General features: G+C 41.8%; 1 protein-coding gene across 2 annotated transcripts in view; it reads left to right on the forward strand.

The window, feature by feature from the left end:
* The first annotated feature begins 10,407 nt into the window (after positions 1-10,407).
* NHSL1 (NHS like 1) overlaps positions 10,408-21,847 on the forward strand; it is a 144,115-nt gene continuing 132,675 nt past the window's right edge. Inside the window, exon 1 of one of the 2 annotated variants that reach the window (XM_017530428.2) lies at positions 10,408-11,291. In XM_017530428.2, coding sequence (XP_017385917.1) covers positions 11,090-11,291 — 202 coding nt within the window. In that variant the 5' untranslated portion in view covers positions 10,408-11,089. The remainder of the gene's footprint in view (positions 11,292-21,847) is intronic. The other variant, XM_017530429.2, reaches the window with a different exon arrangement.

Consider the following 21,847-nt stretch of genomic DNA (forward strand, 5'->3'; position numbering starts at 1 on the left):
AAAGTACAGCTGGTAGAAAAGCTGAGAAATGCACCAGAGATGGAGGAGATAAAGAGTCAGGGGCCTGGAGGCATAGAGCGAGGTGTGCCTGGTGTTAGGGAGGACAGATGGAAGGCGCACAGCCAAGAGCAGGCCGTCCAGTTCCAGGGCATGGCAGTAGCCCACGGGAGACAGTGCAGGCAGTGGCCCTCAGCATAGTGGAAGGGACGGCTCCTGACTTGGAATTGGGTAGATGCTCAGCTCAGGACCTCAGGTGACATACTGCATCATTTTCTTCCTCAGTATCTTCACCTGTCAAATACATCTACCAAGATGGCAGCAGTGATCTGTCTAGAACAGATGACTAAAAGCAAATGGGTCATTAGGACTATTTGCTTACTGGTTTTAAAATTTTTCAAAGCTTTTTTTGTCCCATTTTTTTTTTCTTTTCTTTTTTAAATATTTTACATTCTCATTCATGTTCATCCAGTTATTCCCCAGGGAAAAAGAGATTTTTTGGTCTTGAAATGGAGTGCCCTGAAATTATTGAAGATTATTTATTGTATTCCATTTCCATATGCTTAGTGATTTAAAAACTGCTCTTTAAATTAAGGCCACTTTGGGCCAGGTGTGGTGGCTCATGCCTATAATCTCAGCACTTTGGGAGGCAGAGGTGGGCGGATCACTTGAGTCAGGAGCTCGAGACCAGCCTGGCCAGCATGGTGAAACCCTCTCTCTACTAAAAATCCAAAAATTAGCGGGGTGTGGTGGTGCATGCCTGTGATCTTAGCTACTGGGGAGGCTGAGACAGGAGAATTGTTTGAACCTGAGAGGTGAAGTTTGCAGTGAGCTAAGATTATACTGCTGCTCAGAGTGAGACTTCATCTCAAAAAAAAAAAAAAAAAAAAAAAAAAAAAAAAAAAAAAAAAAAAAAAAAAAATTAAGGCTCCTTTGGCTGAAAAAGTAGCACTTTTCATCATGTCAAGACCTGCCTCAGACAAACCTCCAAATATTTTCACACACTTGCAGCAGGCATTAGTGGCTTAACATTGAATTTTTAAAAAGTGGAACCTGTCTGGGCACAGTGGTTCACGCCTGTAATCCCAGCACTTCGGAGGCCAAGGCAGCCGGGTCACTTGAGGTCAGGAGTTCAAGACTAGCATGACCAACATGGTGAAACCCCGTCTCCACTAAAAATACAAAAATTAGCTGGACATGGTGGTGTGCGCCTGTAATCCCAGCTACTGCAGAGGTGGAGGCTCAAGAATTGCTTGAACCTGTGAGGCAGAGGCTGCAGTGAGCCGAGATCATGCCACTGCACTCCAGCCTGAGCAACAGAGCAAGACATGACTCAAACCTCAAAACTTCTAGTTTTCTTTTCCTCATTCAGAGCATTCTGATACGACAGAGACTACAAGATTGAGAAAGAGCCTGAGGCCACACCAATCCTGTGTCACTGCCTTACAACACTTGGTATAAATGCTTGCAGATCTTGCTTTGATTGTTTTTCCTGTCAGGTTTTTGTTTGTTTGTTTTGTTTTGAGATGGAGTCTCTCTCTGTCACCCAGGCTGAAGCGCAGTGGCACAATCTCGGCTCACTGCAAACTGCATCTCCTGTGTTCAAGTGATTCTCCTGCTTCAGCCTCCCAGCTAGCTGGGATTACAGACACCTGTCTCCATGCCTGGCTGATTTTTGTATTTTTAGTAGAGACAGCGTTTCACCATGTTGGCTAGGCTGGTCTGGAACTCCTGACCTCAGGTGATCTTGTCCGCCTCAGCCTCCCAAAGTGCTGGGATTATAGGTGTGAGACACCACGCCCGGCCTGAGAAAAATTTCTCTAAATTGCCAGTTTTTGACAACTTAAACCGCCTCTACTCATTCCCTATTAGGCCAAGTCTTTTCAACTTTGGCTTTTATAAACAACACCAAAAAAGGACAAGAGTGCAAAAAAATATCAGAATTCTTACAAAATGAACAGAAATGCTTAAAGATATAACAGGTGGCAGAACTCCCATTGGTACTCCACTGAGTCAGCTTCCTACAGCTGCTCTAAAAACTACCACGAAGTTGGTGGCTCAAAACAACGGGAATTTATTCCCTCATCCCTCTGGAGGCCCGAAGTCTGAAATCAAAGTGTTGGCAGGGCTGCATTCCCTCCACAGGATCTAGGGAAGATCCTGTTCTTTGCTTCTTCCAGCTCTGGTGGCTGAATCACTGCAATCCCAGCCTCTGTGGTCACATTGCGTTTTCCTCTTCTGGTGGAAGTCTCCCCCTGCTTCTCTCTTTTAAAGGACGCATGTGTTTGCATTTATAGCCCACCCAGCTAATCCAGGATAATCTCCCCATCTCCAGATCCTTCACTGAATCACACTTATGTGTCTTTTCCCGTGTCAGGTAACGTTTAGAGATTTCTCTCCCTCCACCCATGCTAATACTTAAACAATTGATAATTGTGGGGCTATTAATTTTCTACCAAGTCACTGTGTTTGCCAAATGATTGTGTTTGCCACATTCAATGGTATGCTGGAGCCAGCATGTACTGACTGTGGAGCCAGTTCTTAAATTTCAAGATTTTAGCAGGCTGGTTGTTACATTGTTGGTATCTTGAAAGTGGCCATGGTGGGAGCCTTTATGTCATAGAAATTGGCAAATATGTATTATAAGTCATGGTTTCCCACATCCCTTCTTCCCACCCGAGAAAGCCAGTTTACTAGGACACCACTGGTTGGCTAAATCTCCCTACCACTAGAAAACTCAGCTAGAGAGGACATCTCATCCTGGAGAAATTACTCAAGCCCAGAGGCTTGACTCAGGCCTATTACTTGTTTCTTTTATTTCCTTTTTTGTAGTATGTTGAAATTATCTATGCATAGCTGTCTCCTACAACAAATTTTAGACTTGCTAGGGCAGGGCTCTATCTTTTGTGCTTTAGAGTCAGCCTGCCTGGGCTATCTCCTACCAAGAGATCAATAAATATTTCAACTGATCTCTGTAACTAGGCTCTTTTTCATTTCTGGAGGTGACACACATACTGATGCCTGGCTGCAATAATTCTAAATATATGTATTTGCATTTCTGTCTCTTTCCTTGTTTGGAAACATACTTGATATTTTTGCTTACTGGGTCCTCCTGCTTAAAGGATTTTAGTTACTTTATGTCCAATTCTGTTAATCATTAGAAATAAGATGTATCTGCTTCACTGGAAATCATCACTTATATCAAGCAATGTGTAACATGTATAGCATGTAGGAGTAGCACAGTAAAAGGAGGCTGAATTGATAAAGTCTGATCAAAGTCAGAGCTATTCAATGTAAGCACTATAGAGCCATAGTGAGTATAGTTTTAAAGATACAGTTAAACAGAATAATTGCTTTAGAAGGGCACTGAAGGTTGATTGGAAAATTCTAATTTTTAAAATATCTGCTAGGAAAAACTGATGTAAATTTTTTTTTCTACTGGCATGGAGCAATTAAAGTCACCTAGTAGAACCCAGCAGGTCCCAGCCTGTGTGTGGATTATCAGGTGGAATCTGGGCTGCATCTTGATTTGGCTGTTGATTGCACTGGGTTCTGGGCTCTGGATCATTGGATTCTGAAGTTTTGGTGGATGGAAGCAGTGAAGACGTCCTGATAAATGAAGAAATGCATATGCCTGTCAGTTAATAACCTTATTTCTTCCTGAAGTGAAACAGTATGGCTGTATGAATAATGGAGTTTTATTATTAACCCTTTAATTCAGATTATATACTTTTTGCCAGTTTATACATTTTACTTTTTCTTTTTGTGATTTAGTGATAAAGGAATGATTGCTATAAAGGTCTAATTATCTCTTTACCCCTGAAACTTGTTAAGATCAAAAGAAAGAGGTAACATGGAAGTGATGGATGGTTCCATTTTTCACCCTGTCAACCAACATTGGTTAAATGCTGGCTGTGTGTGAAGTATTATAAGACAGGGGTTCCCAAACCCCAGGCCTCTCAGCAGGAGGTGAGCTGTGGGCAAGTGAGCATGACTGTCTGAGCTTCACCTCCTGTCAGATGAGCAGCGGCATTCAATTCTCATAGGAGCACAAACCCTGCTGTGAGCCACACATGGCAGGGATCTAGGCTGCACACTGAGAACCTATTGCCTGATGATGAGCTGAGGTGGAACGGTTTCATCCTGACACCACCCCCTACCCTGCTGTCCATAGAGAAAGTCTGTTTCACGAAACTGGTCCCTGGTGCCACAGAGGTTGGGGTCTGCTGCTGTAAGGGACAGGAAGGTGACAGATGAGCTCCCTGGCTTCAGGAGGGATTGTAGTCTAGCACTGTGATAACTTAAACATAGTCTGTGCACTGGCATCACATGGGCACTTCTAGGAGCTCAGAATTTCAGTCCCTTTCCCAGACACACACTGCATGTCAATAAGATCTATGATTTTAAGTGCTTAACACAATTTGCTAAAAATACTGGTTGAGTAGATAGAAACAAATAATAACCACAGTGATCAGTGGAGAGGCTACAGGAAAGGTAGCAAGAACAAAGGAAGTCATGATTTAAAAAAATATATATATTTATTTGGGCTGGGCACTATGGCTCATGCCTGTAATCCCAGCACTTTGGGAGGCCAAGGCGGGTGGACCACAAGGTCAGGAGTTTGAGACCAGCCTGACCAACATGGTGAAACCCCATCTCTACTAAAAATACAAAAATTAGCTGGGCATGGTGGTATGTACCTGCAATCCCAGCTACTCAGGAGGCTGAGGCAAGAGAATTCCTTGAACCTGGGAGGCGGAGGTTGCAGTGAGCAGAGATTGCGCCACTGCACTCCAGTCTGGGTGACAGAGCAAGACTCCGTCTCCGAAAAGAAGAAAAAATTATTTATTTGTTGTTTTCTTTTGATCTCAGAATAAGTTTGCCCTTGGTGGTCTTAGAAGAATCTCAAAGTTGGTGCTATTTTAGGGTTCCTTGTAATCTGAATGCCTTAGATTGGGGACCTTTTCTTGATGAAGTAGGTACAGATATCACATTCTTGGTTATCAACTACTCACCAAACCTCTGACAGTCCATATTCTTGGTCAGTGGCAGCTTCTGTACCAGGGACATCCTTTATCCCCTTGCTCCTCAGGGGACTGAGAACAATAATCTGCCATATTGCTCCTGTATCAAGTGATCCCATGGGGACAGTGTGGCTAAGGCTTAGGATGTCAGATCTGTTGGCCCTTTTCAGACATGAAGACTCTGAAGGGTGGGAGTTGGGCTGGTGGTGATATATGCATAAATGTTTGTGTTTACTCTTTCCCTTTGAGGAGAACACCACTATTAATTCCACCGAAGGCGCCTGTGGCATTGTTTCATGAAAAGCCAGTGCTTTTTCTTCTTTTAAGTATTGAAGCACTGGTAGTTGAGGGCAACCTGAAAACGAGACCGGCTCTGAAAAGATAATTAGCTGTGTTTTTTCTGTTCCTCGACTTCTTTCTTGAGTACAATTGCTTGTTTCATTCCTTGGTGGGTGGAAAGGTGGATAAAGGAAGGAGGATTGAATGTACTGTGGGGAGTGTGTTTGCTATGAGCCTGGGGGTAATACGGTTTGGTTGTTTTGTTTTTCTAGTTATAAAAATCTGGCTCAGATTATTTACTTTTGCTATTGAGATAAGCTTTCATCATTCGTGTGTACAAATTACCTCATAGAAAGATTTCCATTTAAGTCTACTCTTGAATTATTCACAGGAGATGACAGTTGGAAAACCTATTGCACCCTGTCCTAAGCTAAAGGTCCCTATGGGTTGTCTGGGTGATTCATGTGGTAATCTGATGAGAGGCACACTTCACTGCTCCCAGCCCAGGCAGGGCCGCTTCAGAACGTGACACCGCTTAGAGCAGTCCTCCTCTCTGCTGTATGTGGTTTTCTTTGCACCTTTGTCTCTGTTCACATGCCTTCTGTTGATGCGCCTCACTCCCAGCCAAACCAGCCAGCCACAGCAGCTCTCACAAGCCAGCTGTGTTTTCCCATTGATTTCTAACTTCAGGGTGCTGCGTCTCTTGTTCTCTTTCCTACGTTTCACAGGGCAAGGAAACTACGCATGGAAATGAAAAGTCACAGTGCTCATTGGTGGCCTGTGAGGCCCAAAAACTGATGGCACTTGAAATTAGTTCCTATTTTTGGCTGGCATTTTACACAGATGGCAAGTAGAGTGATTACATGCCTGACTGCATTGAGAGGTTTGTCTAATCCCATATCCTGTCCTCTTTAACACTTTTATTAAGTCTCAAACTTTCATTTATGATGAACTCCTTTTTAAGAATGCCAGTGTATGCTGAAACATAAAACACTGTGTCTTATGGCAAGAACCTTCCAAACATATTCAGTCTATTCCTTTGATTCTTGGTAGAAGCATAAATAAATCTTTCCAAATTAATGGGCATTTGACTTAGGAATTCCCAAAGGAGATGATTCTAGAACTTCCCTTAGTAATTTATTCTGGTACCTCCAGCTTTTATAGTTAACTTTTCCTTAAGGTATTACTTAAATTGTTTCTGAAATATATAGAGTAAGATTGAGCAATCTCTTGTCCCTTTGTCAGCAGTGATGGTAAGTGACCCTCAAGTGAGGAGGCCTTAATATAAAAGACATGATCGATCATAAACCTGGTAAAGATCTGCCTGGGGGTCATTACGCAGGGTCTGCTCCTCCAGCCATTTCAACCCTGGGGCTTCCATCCAGCTGGTGAAGGACAGGGGTGCTGGCCAAAGGCAGCTGCGACAAAGCCCTTCCACCGAGGCTCTGCCTTTTATTCTGTAGTCCTCATTAACTCCCACTAAACATGTAATTTAAACAGTCCTGTTTATGTGATTCCTAATGCCTGAATCTCAGCAGTGGCAAAGTGGTGGGAAGGGAGCGGCTGTTGGCACATGTGATGACAGCAGAAGTTTGAATTTGACAGCCTGACAGTGAGAGGGGAGGGGGCAGCCCAGTGCCGTTAGGAAGGCAGATAAAATCTGTTCAGCACGTCTGTCTCACATGGGGACAAGGCAGTCTAGTGTAGATTTTCATAGGAAAAAATGTGGTTACACTAAGATATTTTTATTACTCCGAAGATTATAGCTGAAGTTATTTTTTAAAAAATTACTGTAAAAGTGTGGATTTTCAGCTGGGGAGTGGTGGCTCATGCCTGTAATCCCAGCACTTTGGGAGGCTGATGCGGGCAGATCTCCTGATGTCAGGAATTTGAGACCAGCCTGGTCAGCACGGTGAAACTCTGTCTCTACTTAAAATACAAAAATTAGCCGGGTGTGGAGGTGCACGCCTGTAATCCCAGCTACTTGGGAGGCTGAGGCAAGAGAATCGCTTGAATGCAGGAGGCGGAGGTTGTAGTGAGCCAAGATTGTGCCACTGCACTCCAGCCTGGGTAACAGAGCGAGACTCCATCCCCCCAAAAAAAATTAAATAAAAAAAATAAAAGTAGGCATTGGCCATGGCAGGGTTATTGTGAAGATTGGGAATAATATACAGGAAGCACAATGCAGCCTTGGCCCTGCTGCTGGGAGGGGCTGATTTGTATGGCTCTTGGGTTGATAGTCCATGAAACTAAAATGTGGCGTTTGTTGTGGTTGCTAAATATAGCTTGAGTGAATATAGTAGCTTCTTAAGAAGCCCACTTAGGATGTTCTAAGCTAAATAGAGTATATATCTAACATGCATAGTTAAAATCCAAATATTTCCTGCAAAGCTGATTTAAATAATTATATTCTCTCCTGACCAACAGGAACTCTGATCCAGTTGTAAAAGTAGTTAATTTATTTGACTTTCTTAGATAAATGAAGATTTAATAATCAAGGCCCAGTATAACAGAAATGTGGTCTAGCCAGTAGACAGAGAATTGTTTATTATACAAATGTATCCTTAGGTCTTGTGATTTGTGGGTGCACAGTTTCTGGAAATCTGGCATGAGTAAGCACTTACTTGGAGGGAGAGTCATGAGTCTAGTCCCTGAATGGACTAGTTCTTTTTGGTTGCTGGGCAGGAAATATTCCTTTAGCTTCTCCTATTTATCCTTTAGCTGCTCCTATTAACCCTTTCCTTGATGTGTGCAGGGATGGGGGCACTGGAGGAAAACACGCAGGTTACTGATGACACCAATTCATCTTTGCTGCTGTGTAAGGGTGAGTTGAGGAAAGCACTCAATAGCACTTCTGGCAAATAAAGAACACCACTTGGGCTGGGTGTGGTGGCTCACACCTGTAATCCCAGCACTTTGGGAGGCCGAGGTGGGCGGATCACTTCAGGAGTTTGAGACCAGCCTGACCAATATGGAGAAACTCCATCTCTACTAAAAATACAAAATTAGCCGAATGTGGTGGTGCATGAGTGTAATACCAGCTACTCGGGAGGCTGAGGCAGGACAATGGCTTAAACCTGGAAGGTGGAGGTTGCGGTGAGCCCAGATCATGTCGTTGCACTCCAGCCTGGGCAACAAGAGCAAAACTCCATTTCCCTCCCCTCAAAAAAAAAGAACAGCACAAGTTTTGAGCATATATATCATTTTTTAATTTTTATTTTTAGTGCAGTGGTGCAACCACAGCTCATTGAAGTCTCAATTTCTTGGGCTCAAGCGATCCTCCTACCTCAGCCTCCTGAGTAATTGGGACCACAGGCAAGTGCCACCATGCCTGGCTATTTTTTAAGAAAATTTTTTGGTATTTTTTGTAGACAGGATTTTGCCATGTTTCCCAGGCTGGGCTTCAACTCCTGAGCTCAAGCAATTCACCTACCTTGGCTTCCCAAAATTCTGGGATTACACAGGTAAACCAGCATGCCCAGCCAGGTGTTTTTAAATTAAAAATACAGCTGCAGGTTGTAGAGAGTAGGGAGAAGAGAATTGTGTTCATTGTTTGGGTTCCATGGATCCTTTGAATGTGCACAGATGTGTGTCTGGGGGTCTCATGAACCAATGAAATGGTAAGCAGCATTTGGGGCATTTATGGATTTTTCTGATGAGATGGTCTTTTTTTTTTTAACTTTTCCTTGTATATTTTGAGACTCTTCTACTCAGAAAGAATAGAGTAGATGTTTGATGTTAGTCACTGGTTTTATACATAAATATTTTACCTTTGCCCTCACAATGTTAGTCAACGTAGAGATATGATTCTGATTAATAACTGGAACAGGCCCAGAGCATTTGGTGATGTATCAGGCATCCCTGGTAAGTGTGTGAATCTCTGATCCCAGTGGTGTCTGATGCAGCCTGGTCCTCATGACTGACTCCTCTGTGTAACATTGAGTATGAACATACTTGCTTTGGGTCTGAGCTTCCCTGTCTGAAAATCAAGGAGTTTAAATTACATGATCTTGAGGACCCTTTTAGCTTTTAAACCGAGGCTGCTTTGTAGCTTCTCCCTTAGTAGTACCTGTTCTCTGTCATTATTTACATGGTGTAATATGAACTGCCCATCCTAGGAACACTTTGTAGAACTTCTGACTTTCTTCTACAGATGTTCCTGTCCCTGTAAGCTTGTAGAGCCTGTTTCTTAAAATCTCAGTGAATTGGAGTAGATGTACTATGCAAAATCCTGGTTTTAAAATTTTTAATCAAAGTTTACGTTCTATTGCCGTTTGTTCGTTTTAATGTATTTGATTGATGCTGAGGGAAGCAAAGTGCTGCAGACCTACTCTACTTATTGCTTATTTGCCTTACTTCAAATAACACTGGGGGAAGGAGATGCCGACCCAAGTCTCTGTGATGGAAAGTTGCAGGGACTTTTAACACCCTTAGGACCATGGAATTGCAGTAAGTTAGGCTTGGGTGAAATGCTACACCCAAATGCATTGCAAGTTGTGGCTCTAGATAGTTTGCAGAGGAGGCTCAGGGCTACAGCCTGTAGCTAACTGCCACTTGCATAGCTCTCTGATGACTCTTTGTGATAGGATGATCATTCGAGGCTGGAGAGGATGGAGACTGGGAGCCAAGGGGCTCCCAGTGACAGGGCAGAGGAGAATCCTCAGCGCCATACTCTGGCTGCTGGTGACAGGCAGGAGTGGCAATAACAGGTACAATAATGGCTCAAGTTTTACCTTTGCTGGAAGCTGGGAGTGAATAGCTGGGTCAGTTATATTCTTTGGAAATTTATTTCCTTAAATGATGGACGTTCCTAAATCCATCTAGGAATGCTGGATGTATTTATATGTACTGTGTTAAGCCCCTCTCAAATTTGCACATTCAGAGGTATGGTCTGATAATTAATAATCAAGTTATTTTTCTTTATGCCCAGAAGTCTGTATTCTGCACAGAGTTGCAGACCCCGAGCTGCGCTAAAGTTCGGAAGTTTGAGCTGCCGCTGAAGTATTGACTGCGGAGGGGCGGGGTTTTCTGTCTCCAATGAGGTGCCTTTGGTGTTGGGAAAGCCTATCATCTTTCGCAGGAGTGCTTGCTCCGTAATCCAAGCAATAGCCACGCAGCCGGTTTTATTGTTTGCGGAGTCTTGCGGCTCTGAGCGAGCGCTTCCCAGACGGGAAGGAGGGCAAGTGGGCGGTTTATGATTCTGCCCTGTGCTGGGGCGAGTGAGCTGAGCTCTTTGATTTCTCCCAAGTAACCGTGTGGGTGAACTGTAAACTGGGTGCCTGGCTTGACCCTGAATCTTTTTCTCTAGGGTGAGGAGTGACTTCTTTCTGCAACCGACAGCTGGCTTTCTGCCTTGGTGGGGAAAGATGCCCGGGAGAGGAGTAGGATTACAATTTGGGATGCTAGAGACACACCAAAGAGTCGGAGTGCCTTGGCTTTGTGTTTTGCAAAGTCCTGACAAGTGTGCCTGAAATGAACACCCTGCTTCGGTTTTTAAATTATACTTTTATTCATCTGTTATTTTTTGGCCGTGGATATCACTGATCTAGAAACGGAGTCCACAGTGTGGCTAGGGTAAAACATTTGTGTTTTCTTTCTTAACCCCACCTTTCCCCTTTCTTTGTAATTGGGTAACACAGAAGCCGTCTTTTTGGGTAATGCTATGCCTGACTGTCAACGTTGTCTAAGTGGGAAATAGCAGGCGCCTGGAGAGGACCTGGGCCAATGTGAAAGACCCAGCGTTTTCTTTGCTGGGCCGTTCTTTGTCTCTAGTCGATTTTGAAAAGAAGATGAAAAAGGAAGGCTCTTCAGGTTCCTTCAGACTCAAGCCGAATGCAGGTTCTCTCTCACGTGCTGTGAGTTGGATAAATTTCTCCTCCTTGTCCAGGCAGACAAAGAGGCTGTTTCGCAGTGATGGAGAGCTCTCGGTTTGTGGGCAGCAGGTGGAAGTGGATGACGAAAACTGGATATGCAGAGCCCAGCCCAGAAAAGGTGACTTGATTTTTAAAAAATTTAAACGTTTGAAAAAGTCTGTTATGTAGAATTCTTGGTTTTTATCACTTACCCTTCATGATTTTTGCCACCCATTGGGAGTTTCCTTTGAAATGTTTGTTTTTGTATTGGAATTCAACACCATTTGTTTACATCTAAAATAAAAATGCTCTTCCAACTAGATTCAGCTTGAGCTTGTATCTTGTATCTTTCAAAGAAGGATAAAGTAGCTGTTATTTGTTCTCAGGGGTCTCTCTCCTTCCATCAGAGCCACATACTCATGTGACTTGTGAAAAGTTCATTGATAAACCACCACCCTGGAGAGAATCTTCTGCCCTTATAGCAATCTGGGGCTCGAACATGGAGCTCCTGTGAAACTGCACTGAGAAAACTTTGGGAATCATAGTCTTCTTGCATCTTTCTTCTAAGATTGATGCTTGAATTAAGCTGGTGTTGGGCTGCGACATCAAGGAAAATGAACACGCAAGGGGCTTAACCTGATATGTTAGTCTCAAGGAGTTTTTGAATTTTTTTTTTTTCTACTTACCTCTTTTAACTAGAGTTTTTAGATTTCTATCAAGTTTCTTTTCAGACCGATATTGGCTCTGTTCTCAGGGTTAGCATGTTTTGCCTCCAACTAAAAAAAAAAAAAAAAAAGTCCTGCTAGGAGAGAGGGAAACAGTTCAATATTTCTTAACACACCCCTATTTTGTATTTAGAATTTCTGAGTTCTTCCTCTTAGTGTGTGTAGGAACTGAATTGTTAAGCTCTAAAATGGTTTCTCCATTCGGTGCAGTGGGCAAAGCCCAGTAGGGGAGTGCTATTTAAGTATCACGAAGGAACCAAGTGCAGACATTCCGTGTGATTCTGTTTTCCCTGTTTATCACATTCTTCCCCCTGCCCAGAGAAATCTTGCTGGAGTCTTCCAGGGACCTGTGCTTCCCCCTGTTTTGGGAAGCACAACTACTGAAACATGAGAGAATCAACTAAGTTAAATATGTGCTATGAGTACAGTAATTATATCGCACAGGCTGAGCGTTAATGCAGCCTTTCTTCAGAGTGAAAGTGTGTAAACCATTTGTTCTTGTCTCTTAACTATGGCACAAGAGGGACTCGTTAATAATCTTTGAAGATATCAGTTGTTTATGATATCAACAAGGTGATCAACAGTGACCCACTGATTCTGAGCTTAAAAATGTGAGTTTTCAGTTCCAATGCTGTGTAATTGCCAGGCTTAGAAAAGGCATTTGTGCTTTCTGGCTGGAGTTGTATAGTTTAGTAAGTCCGTGAACTTTACTTTTCTAAATCAGGAATAAGCTGTGGTTTCGGTAAATGATTGGGTTGTAATGTTTGGAACAAAAATGTTTGAAGGGTGGATACAGTAGTGCTGTGGTTGCAAGAGAGTATAGTTTTGATTCCTTTGGACTTTGCTGAAGGTTGCTTTTTAGGACTTGTTTGACTTTGAGTTAACCACTGTTGAGTTTCTGTTAAAGACTGTGTACATGAGATCATAAGGCTATAGGATTTCTACTATAGAGACTTCATCTGACTTAACATTAAAGAAAAAGAGACTGAATTTGTGTGTATTAGTTTTAGTTGGGAAATAAAGCAAATACTGTACATGTGACTTGTGGAAGATAAAGAAATCATTGTAAAGGACAGGCGTGACTTGTGAAGGGGGGACTTGCTTATCTTACAATACAAAAGATTGTGCCCTTATCCCTTAATGGAATAGGGGATACAGTAGCCTCATGAAGATAAATGGAAGCATAATACTGGGTGTAAGTTTATGTGTTTTTTTGAAATAATTGGGCATGAATAATATGATTGTTGACATATGGTGTCAGAGAAAGTCCTTAAAAGCTGCTTATACATCAAAATTCATGGCAATATATTCTGTTTTCACATTTGACTTACAAAAGAAAATTGGCTTCCAACTGACATCTTGTTTCAGGGGCATGTTATCACAGTTGATCTTTATTCCACACAGTTCCTTCCTTTGGAGAAATACAGAAGTGACATTTGTTTATGCGAGCAGATTAAAAGAGGAAAAGTCTTTAAGAAAAATTATGCAGGAATGAAGTTTTTTCTTAGAAGCATCAAATAAGCTGAAACTCTAGCAAGGATTATCAGTCAATAATAAGAATGCCCAATGGCCACGTTAGGAGTTGGTTGCAAATAAATATGCACTGGAAGACACATTGTTGTGATGGGAATGTGTAGCATCTTTTCTGTTTCTCTGCTCAGGTCACGCACAGCCTAATCCACCCTCCTTTCAGTTTGCTTTGCAGTCCCCTAACTTACATTAACATTTTTTGATTTACATAGGTTGCCAAAAACCTGCTGTCTCCTCCTCTCTCTCTCTCTCTCTCTCTCTCTCTCTCTCTCTCACACACACACACACACACACACACACACACACACGCGCACACACACGCACGCATCATGTAGTGACAGCTAGAGATAGGGCAACTGTAGCTTAACAAACCAGCCTTACATCAGCGGTCTCCCTACGAGATCTCTGGTTGGTGGGAGTCCGGTTCTGCGGCTCCTGGCGTTCTCCCTCCCCTCCAGCAGCTGTTGAGAGGCCACACTGCTTGCCTTTTCCCTGCCCGCAGTCTCCAGGTATTGCTTTGCCCCATTAGCCTGCTGAGCTCCCCCCATCAGTGTGGATAGTGTGTTGTATGACACACGTTCAATTTCTGAAACAGAAGGTCTCTTAATAGGGAATTTCTATGCTGGATTGTTATTGGGAACATCAAAATAAAGTTTTTAAGTGGTTATATGGATATCTTTCAGTGCAACAAACCCATAGCTTTATGATTTAATATCAAGAAACTAAGGATAAAATTAGTGCTTGAGATTCTCTTTCTTTTGAGAATCTTTTTATAAGATTAGAAGCTACTAGTATGCATTTTTCTGATTAGACTACTGTTTCTGAGCTTAAAAAGTAATTACGAGATACATATTGATAGGTCCAAAGCAGCTACCAGTAAGCATCTTTAGGTTTTCTTTTGTATGTATGTCTGACAGCACACCACAAGTTTGAAAACTCTCTCGTATACCTGTTTATACTCAGAGAGCTAAGAATGAATTGGGTAGCAGCAATGATCAAGTCATATTCTTAGTATGGTATGACCCACTACAGTGGTAGATGATGTTTTGACTTAATTAGCCATACAAATCAAGGGTGTGAATCAGTATCTTCTTTATAGTGAAAAGGTAGAATGCAGTGGCAGATAAGACAATATGTAACTTTTCAAGTTAAGTTGTGAGAGCATTTATTGGTGAAATTGTTACTGAATACTATGTGTAGGATACAAAGAAAGATAGCCCTCAGGTCCTGAAGTCATGGAATTCATGCTTAAATGGAGAAGCAGATAAGACATCTAAAGGGGGAGTGTAAAGAGAAAATGCAGGATAATTGTGAAAAAGTGCAACACGGTGACCCAGATGAGAAGGTCCAGATAAAGGGACTTAATCTGGAACATTTTCATGTTTTGCATGGTCTTCTGATTGTTAGCATTTAATGGAACAAGATTTAATGAGTACCTGCTTTTTTTCTAGCACTGTGGAAGGTCCTTGAGGAAAACTCATGACTGTTAGTATTTATTCTGTACTTCCCCTTACTTGCTCACTCAAATAAAACTAAAAGAGGTGGAATCATAATGGGGTGTCCGTCCTCTCACTGAGCAGAGCTTGTTTTGTTGTATCCCCAGCTCTCCATTTAGCTGGGCAGAAGCGTGATTGATGATCCTGGTATTGGCAGGTCAGCAGATAGGGAAGGTAATTGACATGCAAAGCCTTGTTTTAAACAATGTTTCATCCTTTCCTTCTGGACTTTATCATACAGACTAGTAACATTACCAGCTTTGAATTATTTGAGTGTCAGTGCCCTCCCTTCTTAGCCACTACAAAAATGGCCAGAGAATGGCCATACTAGGTATCAAGGGTAATGAATAATCCATATACTAGATAATCAATTTTTGAGTGTGGGAGTTGAATCTATTTAAAGTAATTTCATCCCAATTTTTCTCCTAATAAAATAGTTGCAGAAAGCAGGATCCTTGTGCGTAATTAGATTACTAATGATCAGATACTATAATGGAAAAAAATGTCATGAAAGACCAAAAGCAGCTAGGTCAAAACTCAAGATCCTGTTTCTATGTAAATAGCTGTGATTTGTTTCTGATAATAAAATCCTTAAAATGGGATTTAGGCATAACTTCCTGGGCCAGGCGTGGTGGCTCATACTTATCATCTCAACAGTTTGAGAGACGAGGTGGGCATATCACTTGTGTCCAGGAGTTCAAGACCAGCCTGGGGAACACGACGAAACCTCATCTCTACAAAAAAAAACAGAAAAAGTAGTCAAGTGTGGTGCTGTGCACCTGTAGTTCCAGCTACTCAGGAGGCTGAGTTGGTAGTAGGATTGCTCCAGCCCAGGAGGTCAAGTCTGTAGTGAGCCAAGATCATACCACTGCACTCCAGTCTGGGTAACAGAGCAAGACTAGGTCTCAAAACCAAACAAACATAAAGACTAGGTCTCAAACCAAAAAAAAACCTCCCTAAAAAAACAGCTTCTTTATGGCATTAGGAAAACCTAAGAAATATTGACAAATGTTGTCAAGTGGCATCACAAATTTAAGAGTGAAACAAGATTAGTAAGTTTTATTTATTCTGAGGGTTACTACATATATCGGGAAAATAGCCAAATACAGTGTATGTCAGTTTCTTAACAAAAGAGATCAGTGAATGTCATGTTTTTCCTCTTACTTCCTACTGAAATTGACATTCTGTGAAATAAACACACAGTGAGTGCCACTTAATATTTTATCTGGTCCATTGAGACTGCCCTTTATTGACCTTTGATTATTATTATTTTTGCTTCTGAAGTTGGGACTCTCTGTTGTCTCACTGCCTTGCTTTATTGTAAAATGTCTTTGTTTGCCAGTTAAATTGTTGAAGTTCTGTTTAAATGAAGTTTTATATAGTATTCTTCCTTTTTTAGTTTAAAAACTTTGTAGGTTTGTTTTGAGAAGAAACACTTAAATTATGAAAAATATATATATGTTTAAAATTACGAAAAGTGTCTTAAGAGTGATGAAAGAAGCAAGTTATTGTCAGGGCTTGGGTTTGTAAGTGAATAACCTGTGTTCTTTTCCATTGCAATGCCTTTGCTAAGTAACGAAACCTTCTTTGAAATTGATCTTTACAGTTTTTATAATTTTGAAAGATCCTGCACATTAGTTAGGGTTAAGTTTTATGTCTCTTGCAATTATTATAAAATATTTTTCCATGTAATTTCAGGGTTTTTTGGTGTAACTGTAACATGTTCTGTCAAATTACAGGGATTTATTTGCATTTTTAGAGACAGGGTCTTGCTTTGTTGCCCAGGATGGAGTGCAGTAGCACAGTCATAGCTCCATGTAACCTTGAACTCCGGGGCTCAAGGGATCCTCCCCACTCAGCCTTGTGAGTAGCTAGGACTACAGGCACAGGCTACCATGCCTGTCTAATATTTTATTTTAATTTTATGTTATGTTATTATTTTTGTAGAGATGGGGTCTCTCTCTTTTGCCCACGCTGATCTTGAACATCTGGCCTCAAATGATCTTCCTGGCTTGGCCTCCCAAAATGTTGGGATTACAAGCCTGAGCCACCATGCCTGGCCTAGAGTTTTTTTTGAAAACTACAATATTTTCTTTTAAATACTTTCAGTGTATCTCCTAAAGGTATGCTGTGTTTGCACCTAGATGTCTGCCCTCATAGAGTTTAGGCCCTCATCGGCTCTTACTTGGACTTCTCAATGGTCTCTGTCCTCTCTTGCTGTCTCCACTCTTGTTCCCTTTGATCCATCCTTGAGTCCACACTGTTTCCAGAGTGATCTTCCTAAAATACAAACACTGGCTGGGCCCAGTGGCTCAAGCCTATAATCTCAGCACTTTGGGAGGCTAAGGTGGGTGGAACACTTGAGCTCAGGAGTTCAAGACCAGCCTGGCCAACATGGTGAAATGCTGTCTCTAATGAAATACAAAAATTAGTCAGGTGTGGTGGTGCACACTGGTAATCCTAGCTACCTGGGACACTGAGGCATGAGAATTGCTTGAACCCGGGAGGCAGAGGTTGCAGTGAGCCGAGATTGTGCCACTTCACTCTAGCCTGGGTGACACAGCAAGACTCCATCTTAAGAAAAAAGACCCAAAAATCAGAAAAACCCACAAAAACCCCAAAACAACTGGGTCACCTTTCTGTAGCTCCTCATTGCTTACAGAATGAAGCCCACCACTTAACATGGCATGAAACTTATGAGATCTGTCTCCTTCCTTTCCCCTGCAGAAATAACGTACAGACTTACTGCTTTTTCACAACTCCAGAAACTTGCACCTCTCATTCCCTCTTATTCCCTGTGCCAGGTGCTGTAGTCGCCTCCCCTGCCTGTTAGCCTCCTGCTTATCCTTCTAGACTGCTTTAAAACTCTGTGAAGTCTGCTCTAACATCCTCAGGCAGAGCTGATTGTTCTTGTTTCTGTTATTTCTCTGCCTTCTTCATTTCTCTCTAATTGTGTTTATTGTACACTGGATTATGTTTAGTTGTTTACTTGTCTGTGTCTTGAACCAGACTAGACTGACCTGTTTTAGGACAGAGACCCAATCTTGTCTTTATTTCCAAGGCTAAGTGCTTAATAAATGGTTGCTGAATGGATGAACTTATCTGGGACTCAGTTAAATAGTGCTGTGTGCACAGGCTAATGTGCTAAGCAAATGCTTTCTGAATTTGGCTTAGCCTGACTAATTTTTGTATTTTTAGTAGAGATAGGTTTCACTATGTTGGCCAGGTTCGTTTCGAGCTCTTGGCCTCAAGTGAGCCACCTGCCTCAGCCTCCCAAAGTGCTTGGATTACAGGCTTGAGCTACCGCACCCAGCTAAAACACCCAGTGTTTTGGGAAGACCACTCTAGAAACAATGTAGACTCAAGGATAGCTCAAAGGGGAACAAGAGTGAAGACAGCAAAGGACAGAAGACCATTCAGAAGTCCAAGTTATAGGTAGCATTTATGCTTATTATCAGTGCTCTCATCTCTGGACTTTTTTGAGTGTAATAAAAGAGAGAGGTTCCATTTGTGGGAACATAATTTCGATGGCATACTTGTGGTGTTTTCTGTTGCTCCACTCAAACTATGTACATATCAAGCGCTTTGTATAATAATAAAAAAATTGGTCATGGCTGTTTTGACCAATTAGTAAAGTTGGCTTTGGTAAACAGAGAGCAGACATGGAATGAACGATGCCAAGCCTGATAAGGAGAGGCTCCATGGTGCTATTGCAATCTTTTCTTAACTGGTTTCCCTGCTTTCACCTTTGTACATAATGCTCCCTTACCCCGGATTGGGCTGATCTTAACCCAGCAGCTTCAGGGATCCTGTTAAATCTCAAACAGAAGTCAAGGTAACGTCACTGATTGAAACCCCTCAGGTGCTTTCCTTCTCCAGTTAGTTGAATAGCTAAGCCTTGACAATCCTCTCTAAAGCCATACATCCTGCTTCCCTTACCCCATTGCCTTCTCTTTCTTCCTCCTCACTCACTCCTCCACAGCCACACTAGCCACACTGTAAAATGGGCTAATACCTATTCATCATATATTATCAGTAGCAGGTACAATTTATTCATTGAATAAATGTTTGTTTTATAGATATGCTGTAAGCCTACAAATTCAATCTATTGTATTTAATGATACTGGCCATTGGATTGATAATCTCTTCACTATCAATAGTCAATTGAGTCAAAAAATGTCTTTATCCTAGTGTAGACTATACTATTATGTAGAATTTCCAGCTGTACAAGTGTCTTTGGAGTGCTTGTATAACCTAGGCAACTCAAGTAGAACCTATCACTTCCTTTACATAATCCTTCAAGGAATTTGTATCTCAGTGTTACATCAAATCCTGAAATGATTAAAATACTAAATTGAAAGTCATGTCTGAATCAGTGACCTACCCATCAGCTTAACAATAGCTAATTTACAGTGAATGTTTACCATGGCTAGGCACTATTATTAACACTTTACATGAGTTAATCATTTAATAAACATAGTCTGGACATCATAAGTGACCAATAAAAATAATAGTTGGTTTGGTAAGGAAGGGTCAGATCATTAGAGAAAATTGAAAACTGGGCAGAGAAACAGATGTGGGGAGACAGGGAACCAAGTGTAATTCTTCAGAGGGAGAAATGACACTGAAAGCACCTAGGGTGTTTTGGCGTCAAGGACTTAATAACTTGTGATTTAAGGGCACATACTCTGCTTTGAGAATATTTGAGTATGTGCTTTATATTTCTCCTAGATTTGAAGCTCTTTGAAGTCTAGCCTGTGTCTTTATCAAGTGCCTTGCACTTTGCCGACAGTAAGTAAATGTCTGTTGTGAGTACTCGTTCGAAGCTGTGTTGGAGGGAACCTGCTCTGCAGTTATGGCAGGCAGAAGGGATTAGAGCATTAGGGGCTAGAACCAGGTCATCTAGGGGCTGTTGTAAATGAGAAAAGACAAAGTCTGGTGGAAGGGATTATATAGGCACATGAGGAAGAGTAATAATGAAACCACAGATTTTCATATTAGGATACTTTTTTTTCTTTTTTGTGAGACAGATTCTCACTCTGTCCCCCAGGCTATAGTGCAGTGGCACAATCTCGACTCACTGCAACCTCCGCCTCTAGGGTTCAAACAATTCTCATGCCTCAACCTCCCCAGTTGCTGGGATTACAGGTGTGCGCCACCATGACCAGCTAATTTTTGTTGTTGTAGTATTTTTTAGTAGAGACAGGATTTCAACATGTTGGCCAGGCTGGTCTCAAACTCCTGACCTCAGGTGATCCACCAGCCTCAGCCTCCCAAAGTGCTGGGACTACAGGCATGAGTCACCTTCCCTGGCCATGTTAGAGTATGTTTTTTAAGAGAAGTCACAGATTTTCATAATTACTTGTTCCCTTGTCAACAGCATCTGTGATTTTTTTCCAATGTATAGTTATACTTTTTCTAGCTTTGTGAACTATGGGTAGTCTTTACCTTATATTTCTAATCTCCTAATTAAAGATTATATTTATGGCAATCACTGCCTTAATAAATGTGATTGGAAAATTTACGTATAATCAACATACACACTGTTCATGTACATGAATGTGTGTGGTGTGAGGCTGGGGATGCCTGAAGCTGGGTGAGTGATGTAGCTTCAGGCCTTCTCTGTTCCATTGAATTCAGCATCTCCAAGCATTCTCTATCAGTTCATTGTTGACATTTGATGACTGACTAGTAGTTATCATAGACATTAAACCAACAAGTATTCATTTAGTTTTTGATAAAACTTGTTACTATGCTGACTGCATCACACTTTGGATATTTAGGCCATAAGAGAAATGGTGAATGTGTGCTTAGGCAAGCGGTTGTCTGAGACCGTCTTCCCCTTGGGGTTGTGGGGGAAGGAATTGTTGGCCAAGTCTCCTAGCCAGTGCTTCCCCTACCAATACCGTCACTTGCTGGGCTCATTTCTAGTGTTTGGGTGCATGCTTGGGTGTGCGCTTCACATGCTGGGCACATCATGGGTTCTTGTATTTGGAGAGTCTTCTGAGTAAGTCACAATAAGTCACACTGAGCAACTTAATGTGCACAACTGCACAACTCAATGTACACAACTGCATACAAACTACATATGCACAACTGCAAACGACGACTCAGTGTGCACAACTGCATATACTTGATATAAAGCAGCCTTCTGAGTAAGTCACACTGAGGAGTGACTCTTTCCCAGAGTCAATGTGAAAATAGCTTGAATTGTGAGGTTACTGGGAGCAACCTGGCCCACTAGGCTTTTCCTAGAGCAGGTGCTCATCAGGGTTGGTGGAAGGAAGAGGGACTCGACTCTACTCTCCCATTTTCATGCTCTCTTATTTTTGAAGAAGACTGTATTGGGAGTGGTAATGTATGGAAGAAGGTGGCAATAAACTGGAGGGAAAAGGAGGGCATAAGCCACAGGGAAAGAAGAGATTATGGCTCCCATACTGATCCGGTTCCACACAGGCCTCTCCCTGCCCGCGACCGCCCCACTTTGCTAAGACTTTTTGGATGCTGTTCCCTAAGTAATTGTGGTTTGTGGGAGCTTGGTCAAATTTCTGAATATGCTGCTTGCATTGATAATTGTACACTTGTAGTATTGTAGGTTTATTTGTTTTTATGTCTTTAAGACCACTTAATAAGTTTTTGTACATTATTGAAAAAGGTATAGAACAAGGATAAAGGCTCATCTGTTCACCGGTTAAAATAATTTTATGGTACAAGTAAATTGTCAGCTTTGGACGGAAAACTCACAAGTATTAATAAGAGCCACAGGCAGTTGAGATTTCCTTAAACAGTATCACTTGAGTTTTGTGTTTTCCATAAACTTGAATAGAGAACATGAGAATAAGCATATTTTATTGTCGGTACAGTTCCCTTGCCTCTGTTCCCTAAGGTTCTCTTTCACTTTGTAACTAGAAACGCCTCAGCTAAAGTAGAAACTTGGTGTCTGG

Source organism: Cebus imitator, unplaced genomic scaffold, assembly GCF_001604975.1.
Source record: "Cebus imitator isolate Cc_AM_T3 unplaced genomic scaffold, Cebus_imitator-1.0 Scaffold65, whole genome shotgun sequence".
NCBI lineage: Eukaryota > Metazoa > Chordata > Mammalia > Primates > Cebidae > Cebus > Cebus imitator.